Source organism: Arvicanthis niloticus, chromosome 4, assembly GCF_011762505.2.
Source record: "Arvicanthis niloticus isolate mArvNil1 chromosome 4, mArvNil1.pat.X, whole genome shotgun sequence".
Lineage (NCBI taxonomy): Eukaryota > Metazoa > Chordata > Mammalia > Rodentia > Muridae > Arvicanthis > Arvicanthis niloticus.
The window spans coordinates 15,504,789-15,529,499 of NC_047661.1; the positions used below are offsets into that span (position 1 = coordinate 15,504,789).

The 24,711-nt window shown below is 41.5% G+C and overlaps 1 protein-coding gene across 1 annotated transcript; it reads right to left on the reverse strand.

Moving 5' to 3' along the window:
* Positions 1–695: 695 nt before the first annotated feature.
* Positions 696–23,936, reverse strand: Samd7 (sterile alpha motif domain containing 7). The gene is made up of 8 exons (XM_034500183.2): positions 23,785–23,936; positions 19,076–19,198; positions 17,117–17,241; positions 15,997–16,075; positions 13,775–14,385; positions 12,082–12,200; positions 8,978–9,088; positions 696–2,692 (listed from the first exon to the last, which is right to left on the reverse strand). Exons 2-8 carry the CDS (start codon positions 19,171–19,173, stop codon positions 2,498–2,500), a joined length of 1,338 nt encoding a protein of 445 aa, XP_034356074.1. The 5' UTR covers positions 19,174–19,198; positions 23,785–23,936; the 3' UTR covers positions 696–2,497.
* Positions 23,937–24,711: the final 775 nt, after the last annotated feature.

Sequence of the window (24,711 nt, forward strand, 5' to 3'; positions counted from 1 at the left end):
GCTCATGGAATTAGAAGTACTTGTTGCTTTTGTAGAGGACAAGAAATCAGTTGCCAGGATAGCAGCTGACAACCATCCATAACTCCAATTCCAGGGGATTTGATGCCCTCTTCTGACCTCTGTGGCATCAGGCATGCACATGCATGCATATGTACATCCAGACCAAACACTCGGATAAATAAAATACATGAATCTATTCTTAAAAAATAGAAAATACCCACATAGTCCCTAACTGGAGAGCAGAGAGTCTTGTGGGCAAATTATTTTAAGCTCTTCTTTTGATAAAGAGTCCTCAGAGCCAGGAGGACTTCCGTTACCATCTTCTGATTCCTTTTTTAAATGCCTGGTCTAAAATTAAACACAGTGCTTTCTGTGGTGAGAGTCTACGGCTGGCATATGAAAGCGTCTCCCTCTGAGCAGGACTGACACACATCTGCTCACATCAGTCAGTCACCGGCTCACCAGATGCATTATCAGGAGCAGGAGATTATGATGTGGGTTGGTGGGGGTGATCCCTTTACCACACGAGAATATCAGGTAAACATCAGGTTTCACCTGTCACCACAGCATCTGCTAACCCACGGTGGGCATCTCGTAGAACTTCTGAAACCTGGGAGCAGTAGGTCATCTGTCCAGATTTATACACCGAGGATTAGACGAGTCAAAAAAGAGGTATTTTGCAATTAGACTTGAGGTATTTTGCAAGTTATTTTTAATGGAAACCCCAAACACATGATATCCACCGGCCTATTGCTATCTTAAGAAATATTAATAAAAATGTGAACGTTGTGGGGATTTTCTGCTTTCTGACTGACTCTCAGCAGAGCAATAAAGAGCGTAAGCTAGAAATTTGCAACCACATTTGATGGTCTGACAGGCTTTTAAAAATTAATTTAAAAGTTAACACATGAAGTATTAGGTTTGATGATGGGATTTTCAAGCAAAGACTGTTTTGTTGATTCTCCTCTACCCCTTTGTCCATCCCTGAGCCCCCCCCAGTGCCCTCCCACTCCCAGGATCCTCCTTTCCACTCACACCACACATGGCCATGGTCCTCAACTGAATTCTTCCATATCTCTGTTTGCTCTTTCCAATTTCAAAGTCTAAACCCACACTAATACCTGCATAAACACATAAATGGCATAAATAAGTTTTATATAAGACAAAACACTTGTCATGGAGGGAAAAAAAAAACCCAAATTAGCAAAACAGAACTCTGGGGGAAAGGCTTGGACGTCCACCTTCCAGACCAAGAGCCGACTCAGTACTGCGCTCTCTGTGTCAGTAAGTTAAATCTATGTGTTTCAGTTCTCCATGGCTATGAAGGACCCTGAAATGCAGTGACTGAAAATAGCAAGTTTGTGACAACAGTTCTGTGGCCAAGGACCTAGCAGAGGCTTGGCAATGAGCCTGGACCAAAGTCTTGTGAGCTGGCATCAGGCTGTGGACCAAGACTTATGTACAGCACTTTCACACACCTGAAAGGCAGGTGGCTTTTGGCAGCTCCGGGGTGTTCACTGTCAATGTTAGTCACATGAGGTTCTCTAACCAGGGCTGCTTGGAGAGGAAAACTGACATAGAAATGGGACAGAAGCCACAGGAGTTATCCCTGCCAGCTTTTAAGGGTGTGCTTCATTAGGAAGGTGTGTTTCTTTGGTCCAGCACGCTCTAAGGGGAGGGCTATGCAAGGGCAAGCACACTCACAATGGGACTCGGGGCTGGGGTTTGTTTACTTGAATGGAGAATGTCATGTGCACATTATCATGGCTTATAATTCAGAACATTCAAAATAAGACTTCTTCCTATGCTTGCCAGCCAGTGCCCTCTCTGATCAAACTCTGATCAAACTGTTGCGCTCTCTCTCTCTCTCTCTCTCTCTCTCTCTCTCTCTCCTTTTAGAGTCATTCTGTCAAATATTGAGTTGGAAGACTGGGACTCCACATGGAGCCTACCCAGCCACCTTAATTATTACCTCCTTCTCTCAAGTTCCAACCTGTTACGCACAGATAACTTTTCCCCTCCCCTCCCCTCCAGTAACTTCATCCTAACTTCATCCTTGTAGGGCCCACTCCAGGCAAGATGCTGCGGCCATGAGATAAGGTGCAGTCTATGCTCAGCTTTGCCCTGCATCCTCCCATCAGCACCTGCAGCCCCATCAGGATGATGGAAGGAATGAGGAGAAGGAGTTCCTTTTCAGCTTCTGCTCTCAATTTCTTCAGAATTTTCCTCACAGAACCATCAGATTGTAGCTTGCAAGATGTTTGTAAATGACCTTCCCCATTAGGATTTTCTTCTAAGGGCAATTCTTCAGAACCTTGGTGCTTGGTTTGCTTCAGCTTGGCAGGGAGCCTGTTGGGTGAGATCATGTTTCCAAGAAAACTCTGAGCATGGTCTTGCTCTGTTTGTCCACTACCTGGTCCCAGGAAGGTCTCACACTGTGCTAGTGACATCTGGAACTCTAGAAAACTGAGATGGACTTCTGTGTCTTTGAGTATTTTTAGTTTCTCATAACGTCTTGCTCAGTTCTTTTAGGACTCATTATATCCTGGGAACCAGGAATGCTCAAACTGTCACTCCAGGAACTAACATCCAGAAGAGGGGCTGCGTCTGCTGACTGATCGAATGCTTGCCATGCATGGGTGGGAAGTGAAGGAAGTTTTTTACAGAACATATTTCCCATATGCTGAGAGACCTTTGAAGACAAAATAATTATAGCAATTAACTTTGTGAATTCTTTTGATAACCTGCATTTACCACTGGATTGCCTAGACCGAGAAAAATGCCATAACAAATTTGTATATCAGATAGATTACAGACCTTACAAAAATAATTGGCCATACAATTTTATTCTTTACATTGGGGTTGCTGTATAATAAAGGCTTGTTTATCTAGATTGCTGTGCTACTGTAGCTGATCTGCCTTTTGTGATCCTTGAGGCCAGAATCTACAGTTTTTGGCACTTAGCACCTCATTCTAAAAACAGCCAAAGATCAAGTAAACAGCTTTTGTCTTGTCTCAACAAGAGCTGCTGGGCTCTGACTTATGCCTGCTAGTCTGAGACCACTTAAAAAAGTTATTAAAGAGTTTATTATTAAGTGTAAAAAAGGTTTTTTTAATGAAAGGTATCTAAAGAGAAGTATAAAGAAAACTTCTATTTTATTTGAGAAAAAGAAAAAAGTTCTATTTTATATGCTATCCTCAATGGGAAAAGGCAAAGAGTCCTGTTTTATCTCTCCACTATATTTTCCCTCTTATGCTTTTGTCCTCAGTATTCATATAGTTTTTTAAAAATATATGATCACACATTATAAAGTTTATTACAAATTCACACCAAAAACTAAATCATAAATTGAAATAAAAGTTTATAATAAAATGTCTATATACATATTTATTAAAAATAATTATCTGACCAAACATCCATTGCTTGCCTGAGTTCACTGACGGTTTAAAACTATAGCTAAGATTATCAGTGAAAATTTGTGTGGATAAGCACAGACAGTATTTTATTTTCTGTCCCACCACCTATGGCAGACTGTTAGTTCCTTTTTAATGATTTTTGACAAATTGTTTTATAACCTCCTGGAATGTGCTCTGAGTGAAAAAAAAAAAAGTCTGGTTATTATCTAAAAACAATTAACTGATGTTATTTGAGAGACTGACAAGATTCTTATTACAGTTTTGACTATCAGAAAAAGGACTAGTAACAGTTTCATTATAAAAGAGCTTAATAATCATAGATATAATTTTAAAAATTTTTATAAGATAATCATTAAGATTTAAAAAAATCATCTATTTGTCTATATAACATCACCACAAGACAGAACATCTTCGTGGATCTATGTTTAATAATAATAGCTTGAGACAACAATTTGATATTTTTAGAGAGTGTATAAGTTGCATTACAAAATTTGTTTTTAGTGTCCTTAATTTTTTCATAATAGCATTAATACTTGAGGATTTATAGCTAATCAATTATAATGAGTAGATGTTAGTTATTTTTGATTTTAAAAATTAAAATATGTATATGTGACTTGATACCTTTTTAGGCTTTCTGGTTACAATTACTTTAACAGAAGAAACAATTAAAAATATAATTAGTTATTGCCTTTCTTATCTTTTTATGATTAAGATAACCAAAACGGACTGTTACAGTCAGACATTTGAGATGTTTTGTTAACAATTTACTATTACCCATGTTACTAAAATTTCTTATAATCCTCAAGGACAAGGTATTGTAAAACAGATATTGTAGAACTTTGAAATAGTGTCTTCATGATTCTCTGAATGTGGGAGAAGCGGCTGCTGGAGCTTCTGCCCTGGTTTTACAAGAGCTCTAAAAAATTGGCTTTTAAAACAAAAGAAGGAGCGTTAAAACCCCCAGAAGGAGTCTCCCAAAAATACTCTCCATCATGCCTTGTTCGTTTTCAATCTGGATGCTCATGGCAAACCTGCTGCTGACTGCCTTTGGCATCGCTGAGACCAATAAAAACTATGCCACAGTTATGTGGAAGGACCCTCTTACCTTTAAGTGGAATGGCCTGGACCCAGTTCTCATATGGGCCCGAGGATTGATATGCCTGTTAGATACCACAGAAGGCACAGCTAAATGGCCACCAAAAAGATTAATGAAATAAATAGATACCCCCACAAAGCCAGGCCCAATTATAAATAAGATGAATAACAATTGATATCCAGGGAAGAGAAATCTCCCTGAGAATTCCCTTTTTTCCCCCTTTCCAGGTAAAAATGAATCACCCGTGGTGTTTGCTGTTGCAAGTTCTAATCCTGATGCTGGCCTACAGACTTATACTACTCAGACCTTCGATGGGCCAGTGACAAGGACATTGAACAGCTAGATATTGACATCACTAATCTAGAAATCCCTCGTTTTGCTGTCTGAAGTGATCTCCAAAATTTGCAAAGGACTTTATTGGAGTTGATTTATTCTTTTACGATAGAAAAGACTGTGTACAGCTCTAGACTGTGTACAGCCCTTAAAGAAGAACGTTGCTTTTATATAGATAAGACAGGGATGGTTAAAGAGAGCATGAAAAAGGTCAGAGAAGGCCTTGAGAAAAGACACACAGAGAGAGAGAGAGAGAGAGAGAGAGAGAGAGAGAGAGAGAGAGAGAGAGAGAGAGAGAGAGAGAGAGAGGAGAGAAGAGCTGGTATAAGAATTGGTTTTCAACCCCTTCATGATTGTCAACCCTATTTCCTTCCATTTTGAGATCATTAATTGGGTTACTTTTGCTTATTTCTTTTGGTTCCTGGGCCTTAAATAGGCTTACTAACTTTGTGAAACAACAGATAGATAATATGATAGCAAAACCTATTCAGATACATTATCATAAGTTAGCTATGGAGGACCACGAGACTCAAGATGAGGTTGCTACTCTATCCAGGGTGTTCCCAAAATCCATCTCCACCCAACCTAAAAGAGAGAACTTCTGCCCCTAGACCAAGCAGAGAGGGGCCATCCAGAACCCCCTCTGACTGGCTATCTAAATTCTTGCTTAGGCTGCGAGGCTAAGCACTGCAAGGGAATATAAAATTAAAAATATCTTTCTGGGTTCCCTGAGGGACAAGCCTGACTGCATAGAAGTTGATGTCAAAAGTATTCCCTCTCCAGGAAAAAGACATCAGGATGGGTATGGCCTTCACACCTCACTGAACAATGACAGGAGGACCAGAGCCATTATAAGGTCCCCTTTAATTACAGGAGGTCAGGCCTCTATCCCTGCCTTTACAAGATTGGAATTGCCACGGTCCTTTTATACTTGGAGAAAGGAGGAGATGTGAGGGGCAGCCCTGTTCATACACTAAAGGCCTAAATTCAGCCGTAGGCCAAAAATCAGCAATAGGCCTGACATACATGCCTGCTAACACTTGGTCTCTGTGGAAAAACACTGAAACAGATAGCTATAAGATATTGTAAACAGGCAGCTCTGGTGGTAATTTACCAGCCTGAATAAGAACAAGTAGTCATAGGTCTTGTGGATAGTCATAGACCTTGGGTAGCCTTGGTGGATAGTACCAACCTAGATAAGGACAAGTGAATCATAGGTGGAGTCATAGTGACCTGTCCCCTGAACCTTCACCCAGCTGATACCCTGTTCTGAAAGATATCTGTACTCTCCCTGAACACCTATGCTCCTCTGCCATCCCCTTCCCCACATCCTGCCTTTTTGTCTTTATAACCCCTGTGTGTAAAAATTATAATCAGCGGTTTGATCAGCCTATAGACAAGCTGTTGTTCTTTGTGTCTGCCGGTTCCCCCCTTCTCTCTTTCAGGTGACCTCCCGGACCCCTGTTCAATGCCCAGCTGGCGGGGGCACTCCCCTGTTCTGCTGCTGTTCATCTGCTTCTGCGCCAATTCCATTCTCTCTCACCTTTCCACTCTGAGACACCACCACCAAAAGCCAACCAGATTTTCTTCTGGACCAGCCCACAATTCTTCAAACAACTCTAGCACATATCTGCTCAGCAGTGAACCACAATGAGGTTGCTCTAGGTGTTGGTACCTTGACATTAACCATTGGGCGTCTCCTCTGGGGTTCTCCTACCCTTGCCTCAATAATCTTGGCCCTGGATGGAAACCAAGCCACATCTGCAAGATTCAAAATCCAAAGCAACCCCCCCTCTCTCTTTCTCTCTGAGAGAGATTTGGATATATCTATATCTATATCTATATCTATATCTATATCTATATCTATATCTATATCTATATCTACAAATTCCACTCTTTGTTTGCATGCCTAACTCAGGTCCATCCTCTAGGTTTCTGTCCTGGCATGGGGTGGTTCTTTCCTCTTGGTCATATCCACTATTGTGGGGATTGCTCTCAGTTTCCATCTCAGATACCCAAACCTTATCGTCTTTTTAATGGCAATCTCTTGCTATTTGCCTTCTGAACCCCCAAGTGTTAACTGGAGCCTTCCAATTCTGCTACTTCGGTTCCCAGTGACAAGGACTTCATGCCTGTCTTCTTTGATTGACAGCCACCACTAACTGGGCCTTCCCAAGCCAGCTGGTCTTGCTGGCAGATGGCACTTGGAATCTAACAGCCCCACTGGCTTCCAGGGAGGAAAAACTCTCCCATGGAAACCCAGAAACAAGCAACAGCAAATCAAAGTCAAAAAGAACCAACATAGGAATTATCTTTGTAAGTATGCCAAGAGACATAGTATCCTCACTAAAAACAAAAAAGAAAAAAAAAAAAAAAGAAATCCCTTAAGAAGAGTTCCATATTGTATCAATGTTAGTGCTTAGTTTTTGATAATGTATCCTGTTATATAAGCTGTTATGTTAACACTGGGAAGCACAGGGTAAACTTTCTGTAGTACTTTTGCAACGCTACTACTTCTAAAATTATTCTAAAACAAAATGGTTTTTTTTTTTTTTTTTAAATCCTGCAACAGAACTCTGTTGAAGACATTAAAGTGTTGAGGTGTTTGCAGTAGAAGCATCCTCTTTCTTTTCTATTTTGAGGCTGACCTTGAACTCAAAGTCTTTTTGTCTCAGTATCCTAAATTCTGGGATTACAGGTAGGTGCTACAATGATGTGCTGAGAAATTTCCTGGCTGAAGAGATAGCTCAGTGGCTTAGAGTACTTACTGTTCTTGTAGAGGACCTGAATCCGATTGCCAGCAGCCACACAAACAACTCACAAGTGTCTGTAGCGCACCACACACACACACACACACACACACACACACACACACACGGCACATAGACATACATGCAGAAATAACACCTATTCACTTAATAAGATAAAGAATTTTTACATCCTAAAATTTTTAGACAAAAATGGGGCATTCTTATTTTTAATGTTGTGTGTTTGCACATACATGTTTAAATGTGTGATGGGGAACATGTGGAGGCCAGAGGTACAAACACACACACACACACACACACACACACACACACACACACACACACACACCATATTCTCCATTGCTTTTCACCATTTGCTTGTTTGTTTGTTTTTAAGTAAAAGCCTCTCACTGAAGCTGCTCTGATTTGGTGAGAAGAGGTAGCCAGTGAGTTGCAGGGACCCTCTGTCTTCGCAGTACTGGGACTATAGGTACCATCACCAGGTCCAAGGTTTTTGTTTTCCCATGATTGCTGAGGATCTGAACACGGTTTCTTAGGCTTGTGTGGCAACACTTTACTGACTGAGCCATCTCTTTGGCCATGAAAGGACATTCTGGAGTTCTAGTCCTGATATGCATATTTTGCCGTCACTGTTTTGTGAGTAACTCTGGTTTGGGAAGAGAAGCAGGGAGAAGAAGCAGAGGCTGTAATCTGATAATGAAGCCATCCAGAAACAGTTGTCAGTACTGGCCTCACCAGCTCTCAAAAGCCAATTATTACCTCTGGTTTTTTTTTTTTTTTTTCCTTTTTAGGAAGTTTGCAAACTAGTCGCTAAAACAAACCATCATTAAAACTTAAACAAACCTAAGAATAAGTAAGTCATATTGCAAATGGAAGTAATACATATTAGAGCTCACTGATTCTTGCTTTACACCTAAATTATTCATCATTATTGTTTATTGCTATCTATATTCTTAGGGATATCTATACCCGAGATATAATATGCCTGTTATATATGGTTTACGCCCCAGAAATGAGGCGTTGATATGTGTCTCTTCCCAAGTCTGCATCCAGTGACTTTAGGAACCTGTCAGTAACAGTGGGAGTCACTGACACCATGAATGTCACAAAGCAGGATCTGTTTCCCTTTATAAAGAGATAGAACTGCTAACTATTCACCAGCACATAGCCATCCCTGCCACATGGGGAACTGTACATCATCCTCGTCAAGTGCTTTTAGGTGTCTTTTCTTCCAACACGGCTCCAATTATAGAGGGGAGAAGGCTAAAAGCAGGCCGAATAAGTATTCTATATATTAATATTACAGCATCATAACGTAACCTTTTCATCATTGTTATATACTAACTGTGTGAAGTCACCATACCTGAGACTGAATTTTTAGTGCTGGCCCCAGCTTGAGTCCCATGGTGCCTCGAAGATGCTGTTCTGTGAGCAGGGGCAGTGTTTCTCCATCAATTGCATGGTCCTTAAAGACCTAAAGAAGCACAGAAGTCTTTATTTAGCCTGGCTTCTGAGTCCTGGAGTGAAGTCTTCGTTTTATATGCAGATGGTTTGTGTTGGACTATTTACACATAAAAGACCATTCAAAGGTGACACGGAGCTATATGAACCTTTCTTTCTGGGCTCCAGTGCTACATTTCCCTTAATAATATATTTAAAATGTTTCTGTTTATTGGACTCCCTTAACCTGGAGTAATTATCCCAGGGCAGCAGGTCTTCTTGACTCTGCAGCCCTGAGGGGCATGGTGAGTATACCTGCTGTGTAAATCAGTAAGTGGGAAAATGCTGGAGTGAAGGGATGGTGGCAGGGCCAGCCCAGACAACATTCATCACTTGGGCTGATGCAACACCTTCTGTCATCTGAGTTAAGTGTATAGTGAAAAGGGCCAGGAAAGCACGGGTAAGAGTTGTCCACTGGGCCTTCCCAGCAGGGCCTGCTCTGGTGCTACTCAGTGCTATGATGCCTTTCTTCTAGGCTGGGAAGGCTGCTGGTGGCTAGAGTTTTCAGACAGGCAAGAAAGTAGATATGAAGAAATGTGCTGATCTGTGGTGGTATAACCTCATAACGTCCAACCGCAACCTGCCTTCTGTGCTCACTTCTGAGCATTCTCTTCAAACCTTCTTTACCCTCCTCAGACTTTAGACTTCATGGGTTCTCCTTCATTTTCAGACAACTTTCTAATTTAGAAAGAAAAGAAAACAGTAGGCACAGTCCCCTGTAATCCTGCCTCCTCGGTTCTGTAGGTGCCTGTGCTGCACCAGGCACATCTTCCAGTCATCTTCCAGTCCTAGGTTCTTGTATTTGTTAATTTCTGGCCACACCTGGTAATGCTGACCAGCCCTTTGTGGAGTCCGCCATCTTAGACAATGAAGGCTCCTGAATATCTATATTTGTTTTTATTTTATTTTTTTTTTGGTTTTTTGTTTGTTTTTTGAGACAGAGTTTCATATAGCCCAGTCTGGCCCCCAAACTGGCTTTATAGTCAAGGATGACCCTGATGCTCGGATCCCAGTGGGATCATAGGCTTGTGCCACCATACTAGTGTTTATGTGGTACTAAGGATTGAACACAGCTCTTTGTGCCTCATAGGCCTGAGGCATCCTTCTTATCTGCACAGATTGGACCATGTCTATGATATACCTGTGCCTGTATATTTAGCAATTTCAGATATTTCTAGAGATGAATAATTTATCTGCCAAGTTCCTTAAACTGGCCATTTACTTTGAGCAAACTATTGAAGTGTTTCCTGGCCGTTGCTAAACAGCTTCTCACCGACCTTCTCACCCCAGCTCTTTATGTCTTCTATTACTTTTGCTTTTTGATTAAGTTTCTTTCATAGAGAATATAACAAGAACAAATTACAACATAGCAGGGAGTAGCATAGCACTGACAACATATGTATGAATTAAACAATTATCTCTGTGTGTGGCTGGTTTTCTCAAGGTTTTGTTCTTTGTTTCAGGTTGGGGTGCGTCCCATTATGTAGCTGAGTCTGGCCTTGAACTCACAATCCTCCTGCCTCAGCTTTCCTGTGTAGAGATTCCAGGTATATGCTATCACAGTTGATACTAGATAGGTTTTTAAGACTTCATTGGCACCAGGCTGACAAAGAGGAGAGACAGTGAGTGTAAAGCTGACCAGTCTTAGGAAGTTGAAAAAAAAAAAAACCATTTAAAGTATGGGGTTGTGAATAAAAGTCAAGGAGACATTGTTGGTAAAGGTCTCTGTGAGAACTGTGTGTGAACCAGTCCTTCCGGGCTGTGTACCCAGAATGCACTGGCATCTCCTCATTTTTGCACAGTTATTTCTCAGAGAGTAGCAGTGAGTGCTTAGCAGGGCGGCTGGGCCTTGCAATTGACATCATCTGCCATAGCCCAAAGGGAGAAGACTTCAAAATGTGGTCCCCGATATGCATGTGAGAAACTTCTAGAAATAAATGGTAGAATTTCTTGAGCTACTGATACGCTGTTGGTGACAGACAACGGGCCAGCAAAGTCTGACATGTTGATGTTTATATGACTTCTGTCTATCCACAAAGGAATAACTAGTAAAGCATGAGACACATGTGATACTGTTGCCAGAGAAGCTGTTTCTTTTTTGTTTGTTTGTTGAGGCAAGACCTCACTATATAGCCCGGGATGCCCACAAATTCCTAATCTTCTTGCCCCAGCCTCTCAGGGGCTTCGATTGCAGCTGTAGGCCATTGTTCCTGGTTTCTTGTTTCTGTGTTTGTGCTCGTGTGTGTGTGTGTGTGTGTGTGTGTGTGTGTGTGTGCATACATATTCATGTATGTGAATATGATATGTACACTCTGCAGTGCATGTATAGAGGTCAGAGGACAACCTCAGGTGTGTGTCCTCAACTTCTACCTTACTTGAGACAGGACCTTCTAGTTTAATGATGCATATGCAAAGGTAGCTGGCTCAAGACATTTTGGGGGTCTCCTGTCTTTCCTTAGCACACTAGATTATAGACGTATCTGGTTTTATGTGTTCTGGAGTTCATCACACAGGCCTTTATATTTTTACAGTAAGCCTTTTATATACTGAGCAGCCATTTCCCCGCAGTCTCCCCAGCTCTCTCTCTCTCTGTGTGTATGACTTCTGGGAATTTAATTCAAGTCCTCTTGCTTGCAAGACAATCTACTGACTGAGCCATGTCTAAGCCTCTTTTGTTGTCTTTCAGGACAAAGTACAAATTTCTGTTATTTAAGTACCATAGTAAGTATTTCTCATTCTTTCTCAATATTTAGCCTCTGAGTCACCTTTCTGATAAGTCTAGACAGGACAGAAAATAAAACTAAATAACGGATTCCTGATCCTTCTCTGACACCTGTGTCCATCAGTCATAGATACTTCTCCAGTGAGAGACAGTGCCACAAAATGGAATCCTTTCCAGGGGGCAAAAAGCTCACTATTCATTAAATAGTTGCAAACTTTCATAATTTTGCAAACATGTAAAGTTACCTGGGCATAGTCCGAGCAGCCTGGAAGGCTTCTGATGAAGTTATACACATCCTCCACAGTCCACTTCTGAATATCAGACAAAGAATGGTTTTCCCTAAGTGCAACCGGCTCCTGTATTCCTTAAACATGAAAAGAAAATTATCATGTGGTTTACATTTTCCATTTGGAAGGAGAAGTTTAGAACGTAGGCTTGTGTTCAGCTATGTGAACCCACTAACGTCTGTCACCACAAGATGCGCCATTTACATAGGCCAATTTTTGAACTCCCTGAAGACATTCAGACTCACTGATGGGTGGTTTGTTTCCCTTTTCTTACAGTCTCTTCAGTCATGCAGCTACATGTGGACAGAGAAGTTCCATATTTGCTCTAGGATCTCTTAGGTGCTGACAGGAAGGCTCTGTCAACTTTATTTTCCATATTAACGCTACAATACCATGTTGTGTGGTCTCCTGAGACCATCAGGATCTGAGCGTGAGCCAAAAACCTTGTGTTGAAGCAGTTGGTATGGTGGCTACTTCAGTGCCCTAGTTTAACTGTCAAGTTGACAGAAGCTAGAATTATCTAAGAAGGGAAACTCAATCAGAGCATTGCCTAAATCAGATTTGTGTGTTGGCAGGTCTGTCATGGGGATTGTCTTGATAGTCAGTTGATGTGGGAGGGCCCAGCCCACAGTGGGCATTACCATCCCCTAGGTAGGTGGTCTTGTACCATATAAGAAAGCTAGTTATTATAAACTTTCCTGCCAGATGGCAAACAGCATCCTTCTTTAGCTGTGAAGTGAATTCGCTCCTTGGAGATAATGCTGAGTGGCATAGCAAGTAAACATGTCTTCAAGTTCCTGCCTTGATCTCCTCTGGAACTGCAACCTGAATAGATTCTTCTCTTATGTTACATTAGTCGTACTGTTCTATCATAGCATCAGAATGAAAACCACAACAATCATGGACACATTACATGTCTGCGTTTTAATTTTTTTCTAAACAAGTTCCAAGGGGCTATCCAATATGGGATTTTCTTGGAAGTAAAATAATACTTATAAAACTGAAAGTTTGTGCTTTTTTCTGCATTTGGAAACAAGGAAGATAGAATTTATACTTTAAAATAAAAGTTTCTATGCTAAGGAAATCACAATGAATTAAATTAAGATTTTAATTAAAAACCTTCATACTTTCTTATACTTAGTCTCTCAATCTGTGTTGAGTGGTTTTTTTATACAACAGTATCAAGAGACTAGTATTTCTAATATGACTTATGAAATATAATATAATAAAGCGACCCTAAGGAGTCACTTAAAACAGGATTAAGAAAATAGAGGTGGCTGGAGAGGACAGGAGAAATGGTCCAGCAGTTAAGAACACTGGCTGCATCTTCCAAAGGACCTGGGTTTGAATCCCAGCCCCCACATGGCAGCTCACAACCACCTGTAACTCCAGTTTCAAATGATCCCGTGCTCTTTTCTGATCTCTGCACACACAGTACACACCTGATGACCATACACGAGTGCTGGCAAAATACCTATATACATATAATAAGAATATGTAAGTATGTTTTAAAAGATAGAGATGAAAAAGTAGACAGGGCCTGGAAATGAGAATGGAGACCAGAACAAGCATGGCTATCACTTCCCTCCACAGGGGAAGAAGCTGCCATCCAGGAGCTACTGAGGACCCGCCCGTGATAGCAGACACCTACCTGGCAAAGGTGGGATGGAGACGGGCAGGCAAACCCCATTCTTTGCATCACAACCTTCACATTCCTGTTCAGAGGGCTTTCCCTTCCCATCATCCCATGGCTTTACCTCCAGGGAAGAGGGTTTTCTCTGGTGTGGCTGGAGCTCTCCATGGGGGTTGGCGAGGACTGTATTTGGCTTTCCATCAGTGACTCTTAACTTCTGCTGGTTGTCTACCTCACTATCTGGATCTTTGATATACTCGTCCTCTTCGTAGGGAACTGCAGACATCTGGCCTGAGCTTTTTTCTTCTGCTTGGCTTTTGAAACTCTCAGTGTCACTCTCTGGAGGCTTCTGGTAAACTGAACCTCTCCTGACTCGGTATTTCTGGCCCCAGCACTCTGTAAAGTGTGGTCTAGTTGCTAGCAGAATTGGGTTTCCCTGAAGGTGTCTGAAGGTGCTCCGGTGCAGATGCACATCACTGGCTGGCAGTGTGCTCCTGCCCTGGAAACCTGCGGGGCCACCCAGGCAACTTGACCCATAGAAGAGTGGTATCCCCAGGCCAGAGAGTCCTTTAGGATTTACTCTTTCCATTCTACGTTGCTGGTAAAGAGAATACATTTCCATTTCTGTCCTGAAAACAACATAACATAGTTTACACAACCATTAGAAATCTATCTATATATCTGTCTGTCCATCCATCCATCCATCCATCCATCCATCCATCCATCCATCATCTATCTATCTGGTGTGTAAACAGGTGGGTGCATGAATGCCGTTGTATGTTGTGGAAGTCAGAGAACAATATGAGGACATTGGTCCCACTTTGTGGGTGCCAGGGATCAAACTCAGGTTGTAGGGCTTAGCAGCAAACACCTTGATTTCCTGAGCTGTCCAAGGCCCCCACAAGCATGATTTTTTACCAAGTCTTGGCCTTCCTTAAGCTAGCCCCTATTTGTCTTTTCCTATCCTTACACTGTTTGGAAAGTGGACTTTGGAAGAGGACCTGAAAGTAGGGGATTGGGGTGTGTGTCACAATGCACATCTGAGGCTCGTGTTCAGACCGTTGCCTGTTGTGCACAGAGTGGCTTTAGCAGGGGTGGGAATGATGCAGCTCTGAGTAGTTTTTTGTCATACACTGAACTTCATAGAGGTGTTTAATTCCTCAGCATAATGATAGTCAGTGGGACTCAAGCTAAATTAGTGCTTGTCTTGGTGGGTCTAAGTCAATGTGTGTGGATGGACGGCGAGGAAGGGAGGCTTGCTTTCTTACGTCACTTGGCCTAATGGCCACCACCTGGACCCTTAGAATTCTGTGATGGGAAAACGTAAGCCGACGTCTTCCTTCTCCCTGAGGTCAAAATCTGTTTATCATGTTTATTTGCTGCTGGCCACTAAAGCTGAAGACCATTGCTATGGTGATATGAGACTTCCTGGGTTTGGGTGAGGTACTCTGAAATGGACTTGGTGAGGTTCGCTCCTATCTTCACACAGGGCTGAAGCCATTGAAGACAGAAATGCCAGAGGAAATCTCAGAGGAGTCGCAGCCAGCAGGTTTTATTATGGGTCAATGGAAAGCTATTGACGGTGCAGATCTATCCACTGTTTGTGTTGTGGGCATGGGAGATAGATGTATGTGGTGTGCGTGGTGTGTACCTGTGCACATGGATGCAGAGACTATAGGTGTCTTCCTCTATTTCTCTCTATCCTATTCCCTCCAGATAGGTCTTTTACTCAACCCTTGGCTCACCCATTTTTGGCTAGGCTGGCTGGACAGCAAGTCCCAGCAAGTCCCAGCAAGTCCCAGCAAGTCCCAGCAAGTCCCAGCAAGCCTTCTGTTGCTGATTTCTGTTTCTATCCCTAGGATTAAAAGCATGTGTGGCCACACCCAGCTTTGTATGTGGATCTGACCTCAAGTCACAATGTGCAGCAAGCATTCTTACTAAACTTTTAAATCCCCAGACCCCAATGTCTCCTTTTTAATCTTCCTATTTTACTATTAAAAAGCTCGTATACATGATTGTAATGTATTCTATAATATACCTGAGGGACTTTCTGTAAATGATTGAATGATTGGTGTTTATGTGTGTGTGTGTGTGTGTACATGGCATGTGTTCTTTATCATATTCATTATGTACATCTATTGTATTTATATGTATTCATTTAATTTACTTAAAACAAACTCATATGAACAAATGGTCAAGGGAATGAATAGAAGACAAAGCAAACGATATTGTTAAATTACCTGGCAGCATGATGTCTTTCAAACATCTCATTCCTTGTGGTCACTGTCTTTATGGGTTCAGGTGGTAAAATGCCCCAGCCTTGAGAGAGAGAGAGAGAGAGAGAGAGAGAGAGAGAGAGAGAGAGAGAGAGGAACAATCCCATCCCCAAACAAGTTAAAAACATGACTTGAAAATAGTAAAAGAATTAAGAACTAAATCTTCAGAACCCCTTAGGCTAAAATGGACTGTGGGAAATGGTATCTTGTCACTGCTGCTAAGAATCTTAGATAGTTTGGTGAGAACCTGATAAATACCACAGATCAACAGCAGATAACATTTCATGTTTTGTTTTTAATTGTCAGTGTCATGGTTGATGCCATTTTCCTATTATTCTTGAAAGGGGAAGGCAAGGGCCTGTTAAAATCATCTTTCTGGTCGTCCCAAGATAGCTGAGAAAATCAAGGTGCTTGCTGTCAAGTCTAAGAACCTGCATTTGATTGGTCTGTTCTTTCTTGTCCTAATTATACTCATTTCTAAGGTACAATGCAATGTTTTGATACATGCTTATGTTGGAAGAATAGTTAAATTAAGATAATTAACACATCTACTATCTCCTATGTTTATGGTGTATACATTTGAAGTCCATCAGCAATTTGTAAGTATGTAACACATTGTTATAAGTTGTGGCCACTATCCTGTAATAAACATCTCCAGAGTGAAACCAGAATACAAGTCAAATTGTCATCATGGCTCATAAGACCACATGGTATTCATTGGTTTGGTTTGGTGTACTGAGAAATGAATCCAGGCCCTTATGGTTGCTAATTAGGTGCTTGGCTGCAGAGGTACTACTCCCTCATCCCCAGTCATAAACTGCCCCAAGAAGTTAACTCTCAGATTGTCTCTTTGAAACCCGTCATCTCCTCACGTGTTGTGAGTCTTCCCTCATTCATGATTAAATTGGTGCGTGGAAGAGCTAAGCAACTGACCCTTGCTCACACAATGGTAGCACCAGAAGCTCAACCAGGAAAGCAAGTGTGCAAACTGCACAGGCTTAACTACCACACAGTTTCCCAGCACCTGTGGCATACCACCGTTCACAGGGCTCCACAGCCTGGGCCAGGTGCTCACTGCTCATACCTGAGTAGAAGTGACCAGACAGCGGGTTTGGCATGTTTGCATTTGGCGGGCCAGAGGATCCGAATTGGGAAGGAACACAAAACTGGCTTGGGTCAGTTGGAGCTATACTGGAAGACAAGACATCTCTAGGAGGAGGAGAAAAAAAGACAGAAAATAGGTAGAAAATGGCTGGAATTTTAGGAAGTTTCTATTGTTTAGTGTGATAATCAAAGTTCACTGTTAAGTTAACTGCATTTAGGATCATCTAGAAAATTGAGACACACTTCTTGACGCGTTCAGGAGGGCATTTCAAGAGAGTTACTGAGGGTGGAAAATGTGGCTGACATCTCCTGAGAATCTGATGAAGTCCAAGAAGACAGTGAGCAGAAGGCCAGCATCTGCCCTTTCCTGGCCCAGGCTTATGTGAACTATTCTGCTGTAGTATGCCTTCCCTGCCATGATGGACAGATCCTTTGGAAGTGTAGGCCAACACTAATCTGCCCCCTTGAGGTGTTGACTACAATACACTTAAGATATTGTGTATAAAACGTATATACAGCAACACAAAAGTAGCTAATTCACTTATGTGCTGGGTTTTTAATAGCCACTTGGGACTCCATTGAAACCAAAGAGCAAAAGAAATAATATAACGAATCAATTTAATCATGGTTATGGAGAAATAAGGTGGGAAAGATTAGGAGGAGAGGCCACAGCAAGCAAGATAGCTTAGGGCTATCTCGGGGAAAGATTCACACAAGTCAGAATATTTACAATGGGCATTATGATCTGACTATACATTCTGGTCTTATTTAGTGATCTTCTGTCATTATTTAATAAATCTTTGGTGGCATTTGCCATCTAGGATAAGTGCTTGGTCACCTCAGTGGGCAAGTTGTTTGTTTTGCAAATCAACAGGCTTTCTGGGTCAAGTTTTGCTGTTTAAATTCCATGAACAAGGACAATTAGTGTGTTTTATTTTCTCCGCAGAATGTCAATATAATCTAAAGAAGGGAAGCTAGAATATTGCCAGAATGTGCAACCAAGATACTTCTAATTTCACTGCTATTGAAAAAAAATGATTTTTTGACAAGCAGTCCAAAAATTCAGATGTTATAGATTTAGTTAAGATAGAACTTTAATCTGATAGGATTGGATCTCGTTTAAGATGAGGAGCAGACTCTGGAGAGCACCCTGCATCTGCACACAGAGGACACCTGTATATGCACACAGAGGACACCCTGAATATGCACACAGAGGACACCTGCATCTGCACACAGAGGACACCTGCATTTGCACACAGAGGACACCCTGCATCTGCACACAGAGGATAGGCCATGTGAGGACATGGTAAGGAAATAGAATCTACAAGCCAGGAAGTCAGACTCGCCAGAAATGAACTGGGCAGCACCATGATTTTGGACTTGTAGTTTCTGTAACTGGGGGCCTAAATGTCTTCTATTTTTATCTTTACTTAAAAATATGTTTATGGATGTCTCACCTAATGCATGTCTGTGTATCGGGTGTGTGCAGTGTCAGGAAGGCCAGAAAGGGGTGTTGGCTCTGCTGGGACAATTATGAGCTGTCATATGAGTACTGGGAATTGAACCTGGTCCTCTAGAGAGAGATCAGCCAGTGCTTTTGACCACTGAGCCATTTTTTTCAGCATGGAATTTCTGTTTTTTTTTCTTCTGCGTTTTACTGTGGTAGCCTTAGAAGAGTAATTCAGCAGTTTTTGCACTTGATAATGTCTATCATATCCCAAGTAAATGTGACTTCTTAATGAGTTAGTAGGTCAAACAAGCTTTCAAGGGAAAGCAGTGCGTTACGTTTGAAGGTGAGACCAGCAGAGTACGTGAGTCATGGTACCACAATCCACTGAGATAACTCAATGCTCTTTATCATCTAATGCTAACATCATCCCAAACTCCAGGGATGGCTTATCCTCTCTTCTGATTGGATTATTAGATTGGAGAGGAATACCTGTCCACAATTGGAGGCCCAAATGGTGAGGGAACCATTGGGACCCTCGGCTGTCCTGATGTCAGTAAAGAGTTCACTGACATCATTGGGTTTGTCATCAGATTTCTTGACTCCGATGGAATTCTAAAAAGAAACAGACAGGCACATTAACAAATAATCCACTGGAAAACATTTTCTTCTGTATGTGTGTGCCAACATTTAGGTAAAGCACGTGGATGTTGTTCTACCTTGTGTTTTGGGGACCTGGGGCTGACCAGTGATGCCTGGGGAGCCTCCTGTCTTTGCTGTTCCAGAGCCAGGATCACAATAGCACACTATTATGCCTGTTTTGTTTTTGTGTGTGTTCTGGGAATTGAACTCAAGTCTGCATGCCTGAACTTTTGTGAATTACTTGAATTCTTCTGAAACATAATGGTACTTTGGTACTTTGGTACTTTCCGAACACTTGAAAAGATTAATTATACTAAGCTTTTAGATATACAATTATACAAAACCTCGCCCAGAGGAAAGTGCCTTATACTCTCTGTAAAACTCATTTTATGGGAGCTGGAGAGATGACTCAGAGGTTAAGAGCACTGACTGCTCTCCCAGAGGTCCTGAGTTCAATTCCCAGCAACCACATGGTGGCTCACAACCATCTGTAACGGGATCTGATGTCCTCTTCTGGTGTGTCTGAAGAGAGTGACAATGTACTCACATACATAAAATAAATAAATAAATCTTAAGAAACACCTCATTTTATAAGTGTGCCCCTGGAGTTTGTCACAGCCCACAGGGTAATGCTGCACTACCTCACAGCAATAAACACGCAGAAGCGGCCCTGGAATCTTCCAGGGCCAACCACTTCCTTCTCAAAACTGATTTACATACTTACTATTTCCAGAGGTGGAAATGTACAACCCCTTCCATATGTTCAGTCTTTGGGAAAATATTCTTATATAGTTGATAAGATTAAAGCAGAAAATGAGGGAAGAGAATCCTCTTAATGGCTAAAACAATATCTAATTAGGGTGGATGTGGGTTGATTGCCTGAGATGGTTTAATTAGAACAAGGGACCAAATTATGTTCATGTGCATGTAAACACATGTCTGTGTAAGTTCCCCTCAGCACCCAGTGATTGGAGAGGATCTGTGGCCAAAGGGATGCTGGGTACCTCACTGTGTCTCATTAGAGGTTGGTGTCCTTGGAGTAATTTTAAATATTAAACAGCCCTAGATAATAGGTCATTTTTCTCTTCTCTTTCATTTGCAATTCTCACCTTAAAAATCTAAGACAAAAAAAGAAAAGGAGTCGAGTTTTCCCAGCATCCATGAGCCCTGGGTTCAATTCCCGCCATGGTAAGAAAAAAAGAAGAGCAGGAAATTCTCTGATTTTCGTGGAGAGATTTATTTTTCATTTTTTTCTCTTTATTGTGTGTCATTTGGTGTGATTTTAAAAAATAGCTATAAATTCATTTGAATGATCTGAAAACTAAAGATGTGCCAGCACTTAATGATGCTGTGGCTTCTTTAATTTCCTCTTCAGATATAAATCTGATTGGTTGGGAAATTCAAATACATGGGCACCCATCACTGGCTTTGGCCATTTGCTTGTTTTTTTCAAATTGAAAATAGATTGTTCTTTCATACAATACATCCCAGCCACAGTTCCCTCCCTCCACTCCTCCCATCTCCCCCCTCCCCTTCCCCTCCCCCTTAGACCCACTCCCTCTTTGTTTCCCTATTTTTTGAAGTTCTCTTGGATTGGTTATTTCTGATGCGTTTCTGTAACTGACTCCCTAAGGTTTCCTGCTGACCTTCACATGTGCTCTGTAGCACTCATGTGCCCTCCCCCATCAGGCACCCACAATAATAATAACACACAAAAAAAAGCCTTGTCATCTCTCACGATATCCCTCCTACCATGTGTATGCCTCAAACTGGTAATTATACACGTGGATGTGGTTTTCTAGAGCAATTTTATGTGCATAAGAAATCGAGTGAACACAGAGTTCTATACATTCTCCTCTCTATACTCGAATACAGTCAGCATTCTGTTCTAGATGTGTATTTATTATGATCAATAAGCCAACAAAATCCATAGTTTACGTTAGGGTTCACTCTTGGTTTGTATTCTGTGACTTTTGGCAAAAGTATAAAAGCATATAAAACCACCATTATGATATCTCACAAAATACGGGTACTGCCCCAAATCAAATGACACTGTACAGCAAATACAGCCAGAACATTTTCAAGGAAAAGTTTCTAGGGTCCCTTTATCCCCCAGATTGGCATTAAAAAGTCCATATCCATGTTGTCCCCGAAGTACCACTTTGGAAGGTACTAATCTTTATGATCAACCTATGAGGTTTTAAATATTAACTTTTGTATTTTCAGGGTATTCTCTTTTATTTCACACACATGTTGATAGACTCTGAACCAGGTAACTCTGCTGCAGTAGGTGAATCTCTTGAGTGAAGCAGTCGACCAGGTGGCATGTCTCTCAGTCTAGAGCGTGTCTGGTAATCTCAATGCAGAGAGGGCTCTATGCTGAGGTCTGCAGTTGGGTGGATTTCCCTGACCCAGAGCTCTAATCCTGGATGGCCAGCACATTAGCAGGATGAAGATGCCTAATCTCTGCCTTCAGATGCTTACCCTCAACAAACCCCTCCCAAGGCACACACGGCTTAGCTAGTGCTAATTCTGTCTCAACTGATCAGGGCAGCCATAGTAAGACAAGCACTTTGTGAACTGAACCCTTGCTAAATCAGCAGATTCTTACTGAGTGGTGTCCAGTGCACAGCGGCCAGGCACAATGTGATTGTATTCGTCTTCCACTGGCTGAACTGTAACTGTTCACTAAATTCTGAGGTTTGAGTTGCCCACATCCAGGATCTGAGTGTGTGTTGAGTGGTGTGTGTGTGTGTGTGTGTGTGTGTGTGTGTGTGCAGATGTTGGGTGCTGTTTTTCTTGATTATTCTCCACTTACTGTTTTTGAAACAGGGTCTTTCACTGAAGCAAACACAGCAAATCACTGAGCATCCGGGATCCTTATGTCTCTGCCATCAGTGCTGGGGTTACAAGCCTGTGCCACTACATGCTTTATTACATGGTTACTGGAGGTCTGAATTTATGTCGTCAAGCTTAAACAGAGTCTCTTTACTGACTGAGCTGTCTCCCCAGCCCCTAGAAATCTTCCCACTGGTTTGAAATATATCACTAACACTCCACTTTAAAAGATAAGTAGATCCAAATATGGTCTTAAATAACAATAAGTCTTTTCTTTGATATCCTAACACAGAGTAAAGAAAGAAACAAAGACAGTTAATACTGGAAGCCTCAGCCTGGCTCTCACGTGAATCTTCCCTTTGCCAAGCACAGGCTTCAGCACTTTCCTGAATTCCTCTTGAATTCTCTCGCCTCCCCTGCCCTGGGAGTGTTGCTGCAGACAGATGGTTGCATGCTCCTCTTCTCTTCTGCTTCTTCTCACTCTAGAAAGCTCTTTGACATTAGAAACAGCCATGCCTTCTCGAAATGTCAAATTGCATAGTTATCATAATGGAAAAAAAGATAAATCTTTATAAATCACTAAACAAGTATATATGTTCTGCTTGGATTCAACATAATCTAGGTGCCATGAGGCAAAGTCCATTGTGTGCAAGTCTGTGTGCATACTAAGGTGAAATTATAAACGCGCTCACATGATGGGCTTCAATATTAGGTATTTTATTTTAGTTAAGGAATAAATTAAGAATTATCAGCATAGATTTTTTTTCTTATTTATCATTTATTGTTCCATAGTATCTTTTTTCTGAAATTTTCTAATCTGATAGCTTATGCTGCCACACAACATAATTTTAAAAATTTAGTTAATTATAGGCCATTAAAATAATAGAAAGCTGGTGTGGTGGCACATGCCTGACATCTCTAACTTTGGGACGGAGGCAGGAAGATCGTGAGTTCAAAACTATCCTAGAACACAGCACAACACTGTCACAATGAAACAAAACACCCTCCCCAAGCATCTGTAGGCAAACAATGAGAGAGGGGAACATCTTCTTCAGCAATATAATGTCTGGTAAATTGCCCGCACTCCTGTAGACAACCTCTCATTCACGGTCCTGCAAGTACCCCAAGCACTCTTTGTCTCACACACACAAGTATCCAGGCACTGTTTGGGAAGAAGGGCTCACAGGAGAGGGAAGAGAATGAGAGAGGGCAATGGGGTGAACATGGTCACAGTACATGTGAGAATTTCACAGTGAACCTCATTATTACACATAATATACTCTGACAAAACAAATAGCAGTGGCGTGAAGAGAAGGTCTATTTGAAGACAATAAAATGCTCAAACTTAAAAACCAGTTTTGAACTGATCTTACTTAAAAAACAAACAACAAGCAAACTCTTACGCCGACTCCATTTCACTAAACAGAGCCAGGCAGTGTTTATCTGGCAGGAATGGAATAGAATCTTTACCTTTGGCAAATCAGTTAAATCATTACTCATGAGCGGCCATACTGCTGGTACAGACCCAATGGAACTTATAAACGTAACCAACTTCTGTGATAAAAACGTACCCCCCCCCCTTTTTTTATGTGCAACATTTTGCTAAGCATAGTTAGTTTGGATGACTCAAGAGGAAGACCTGTAAGATGTGTGTACTCACATCCTCCCAAGGGGTGGTTCTGCACCGCCCACGTGAGGACGACCAGAGCCTCTTGTCCTACCTTCTGCTGCAGTAGCTTCTCAGGTGCTCACTGGATGCCCCCGCTGACAGCTCTTTCTTAATGAAGGTAAATCTTGCCTTAAATACGAATTCAACTAAGTTGCTTAATGCTGTTTCCCAACAGCGACCCTGCCCTCGGACATCCTCCACAGAGAGGCTAAAAGATGTTAAGCCCAAGGAAAGTGCAGTACGGGGCACATAAACCTGTCTCAGAGTTTAGCCTTTAGCATAATCCTTCTTTAGCCTTTAAGATGCTTTGTGGGCATTCATCCAATACCACTGTTCAATTTCACAGAAGGGGAAAACAGTTGTGCATCAGTAACACAAATCATTTCTCAGTTTGTATTTCCAACAGGCGTCCAGTGGGAACGCTACTCTTGCAGATGGAAAAGGGAAGTTGTTTTCTAGAGCAGCATGATTTAATTTTAAGCATTTAAAAAGATGAACTTTCTAGAACCAACAGCTTCCTTATTTTTTTTTTTATTTTTATTTTTTTGTGGACAGTAAGAAAATCCTGCATGCTCTAGGTGAAAGTTGACATTCTATAGGGAAAGGAGAACATAATATTTTAAAACATGTCCTGTTTCATTTCCTTCAGACACATTTACAGCCTTGACAAGGAATAACTGCAGTTCATGTACTGTCAAAGGAACCATTGAAATGAAGGTAATAGTTTGTTCTGATAACATACCATATATGATAATATAGCCTATAATATAAAACTGGTAATATATATAGCTTGTAATAAACTACGGCAAAGCACAAAGATAGAATTTAGTGTAAAAATTAAAGTTGTATAAATGTAACTTTTATTGTCTTGTAGTTGTTGCCTCAGAGGCTTACTGCTTCAGTCCGCTAACCTAGGCCTAGTCCTGGAAGTTTCTAGGCTCTGTAAAATCTAACCTAGGCTTGCTGCAGAATAAGGCCA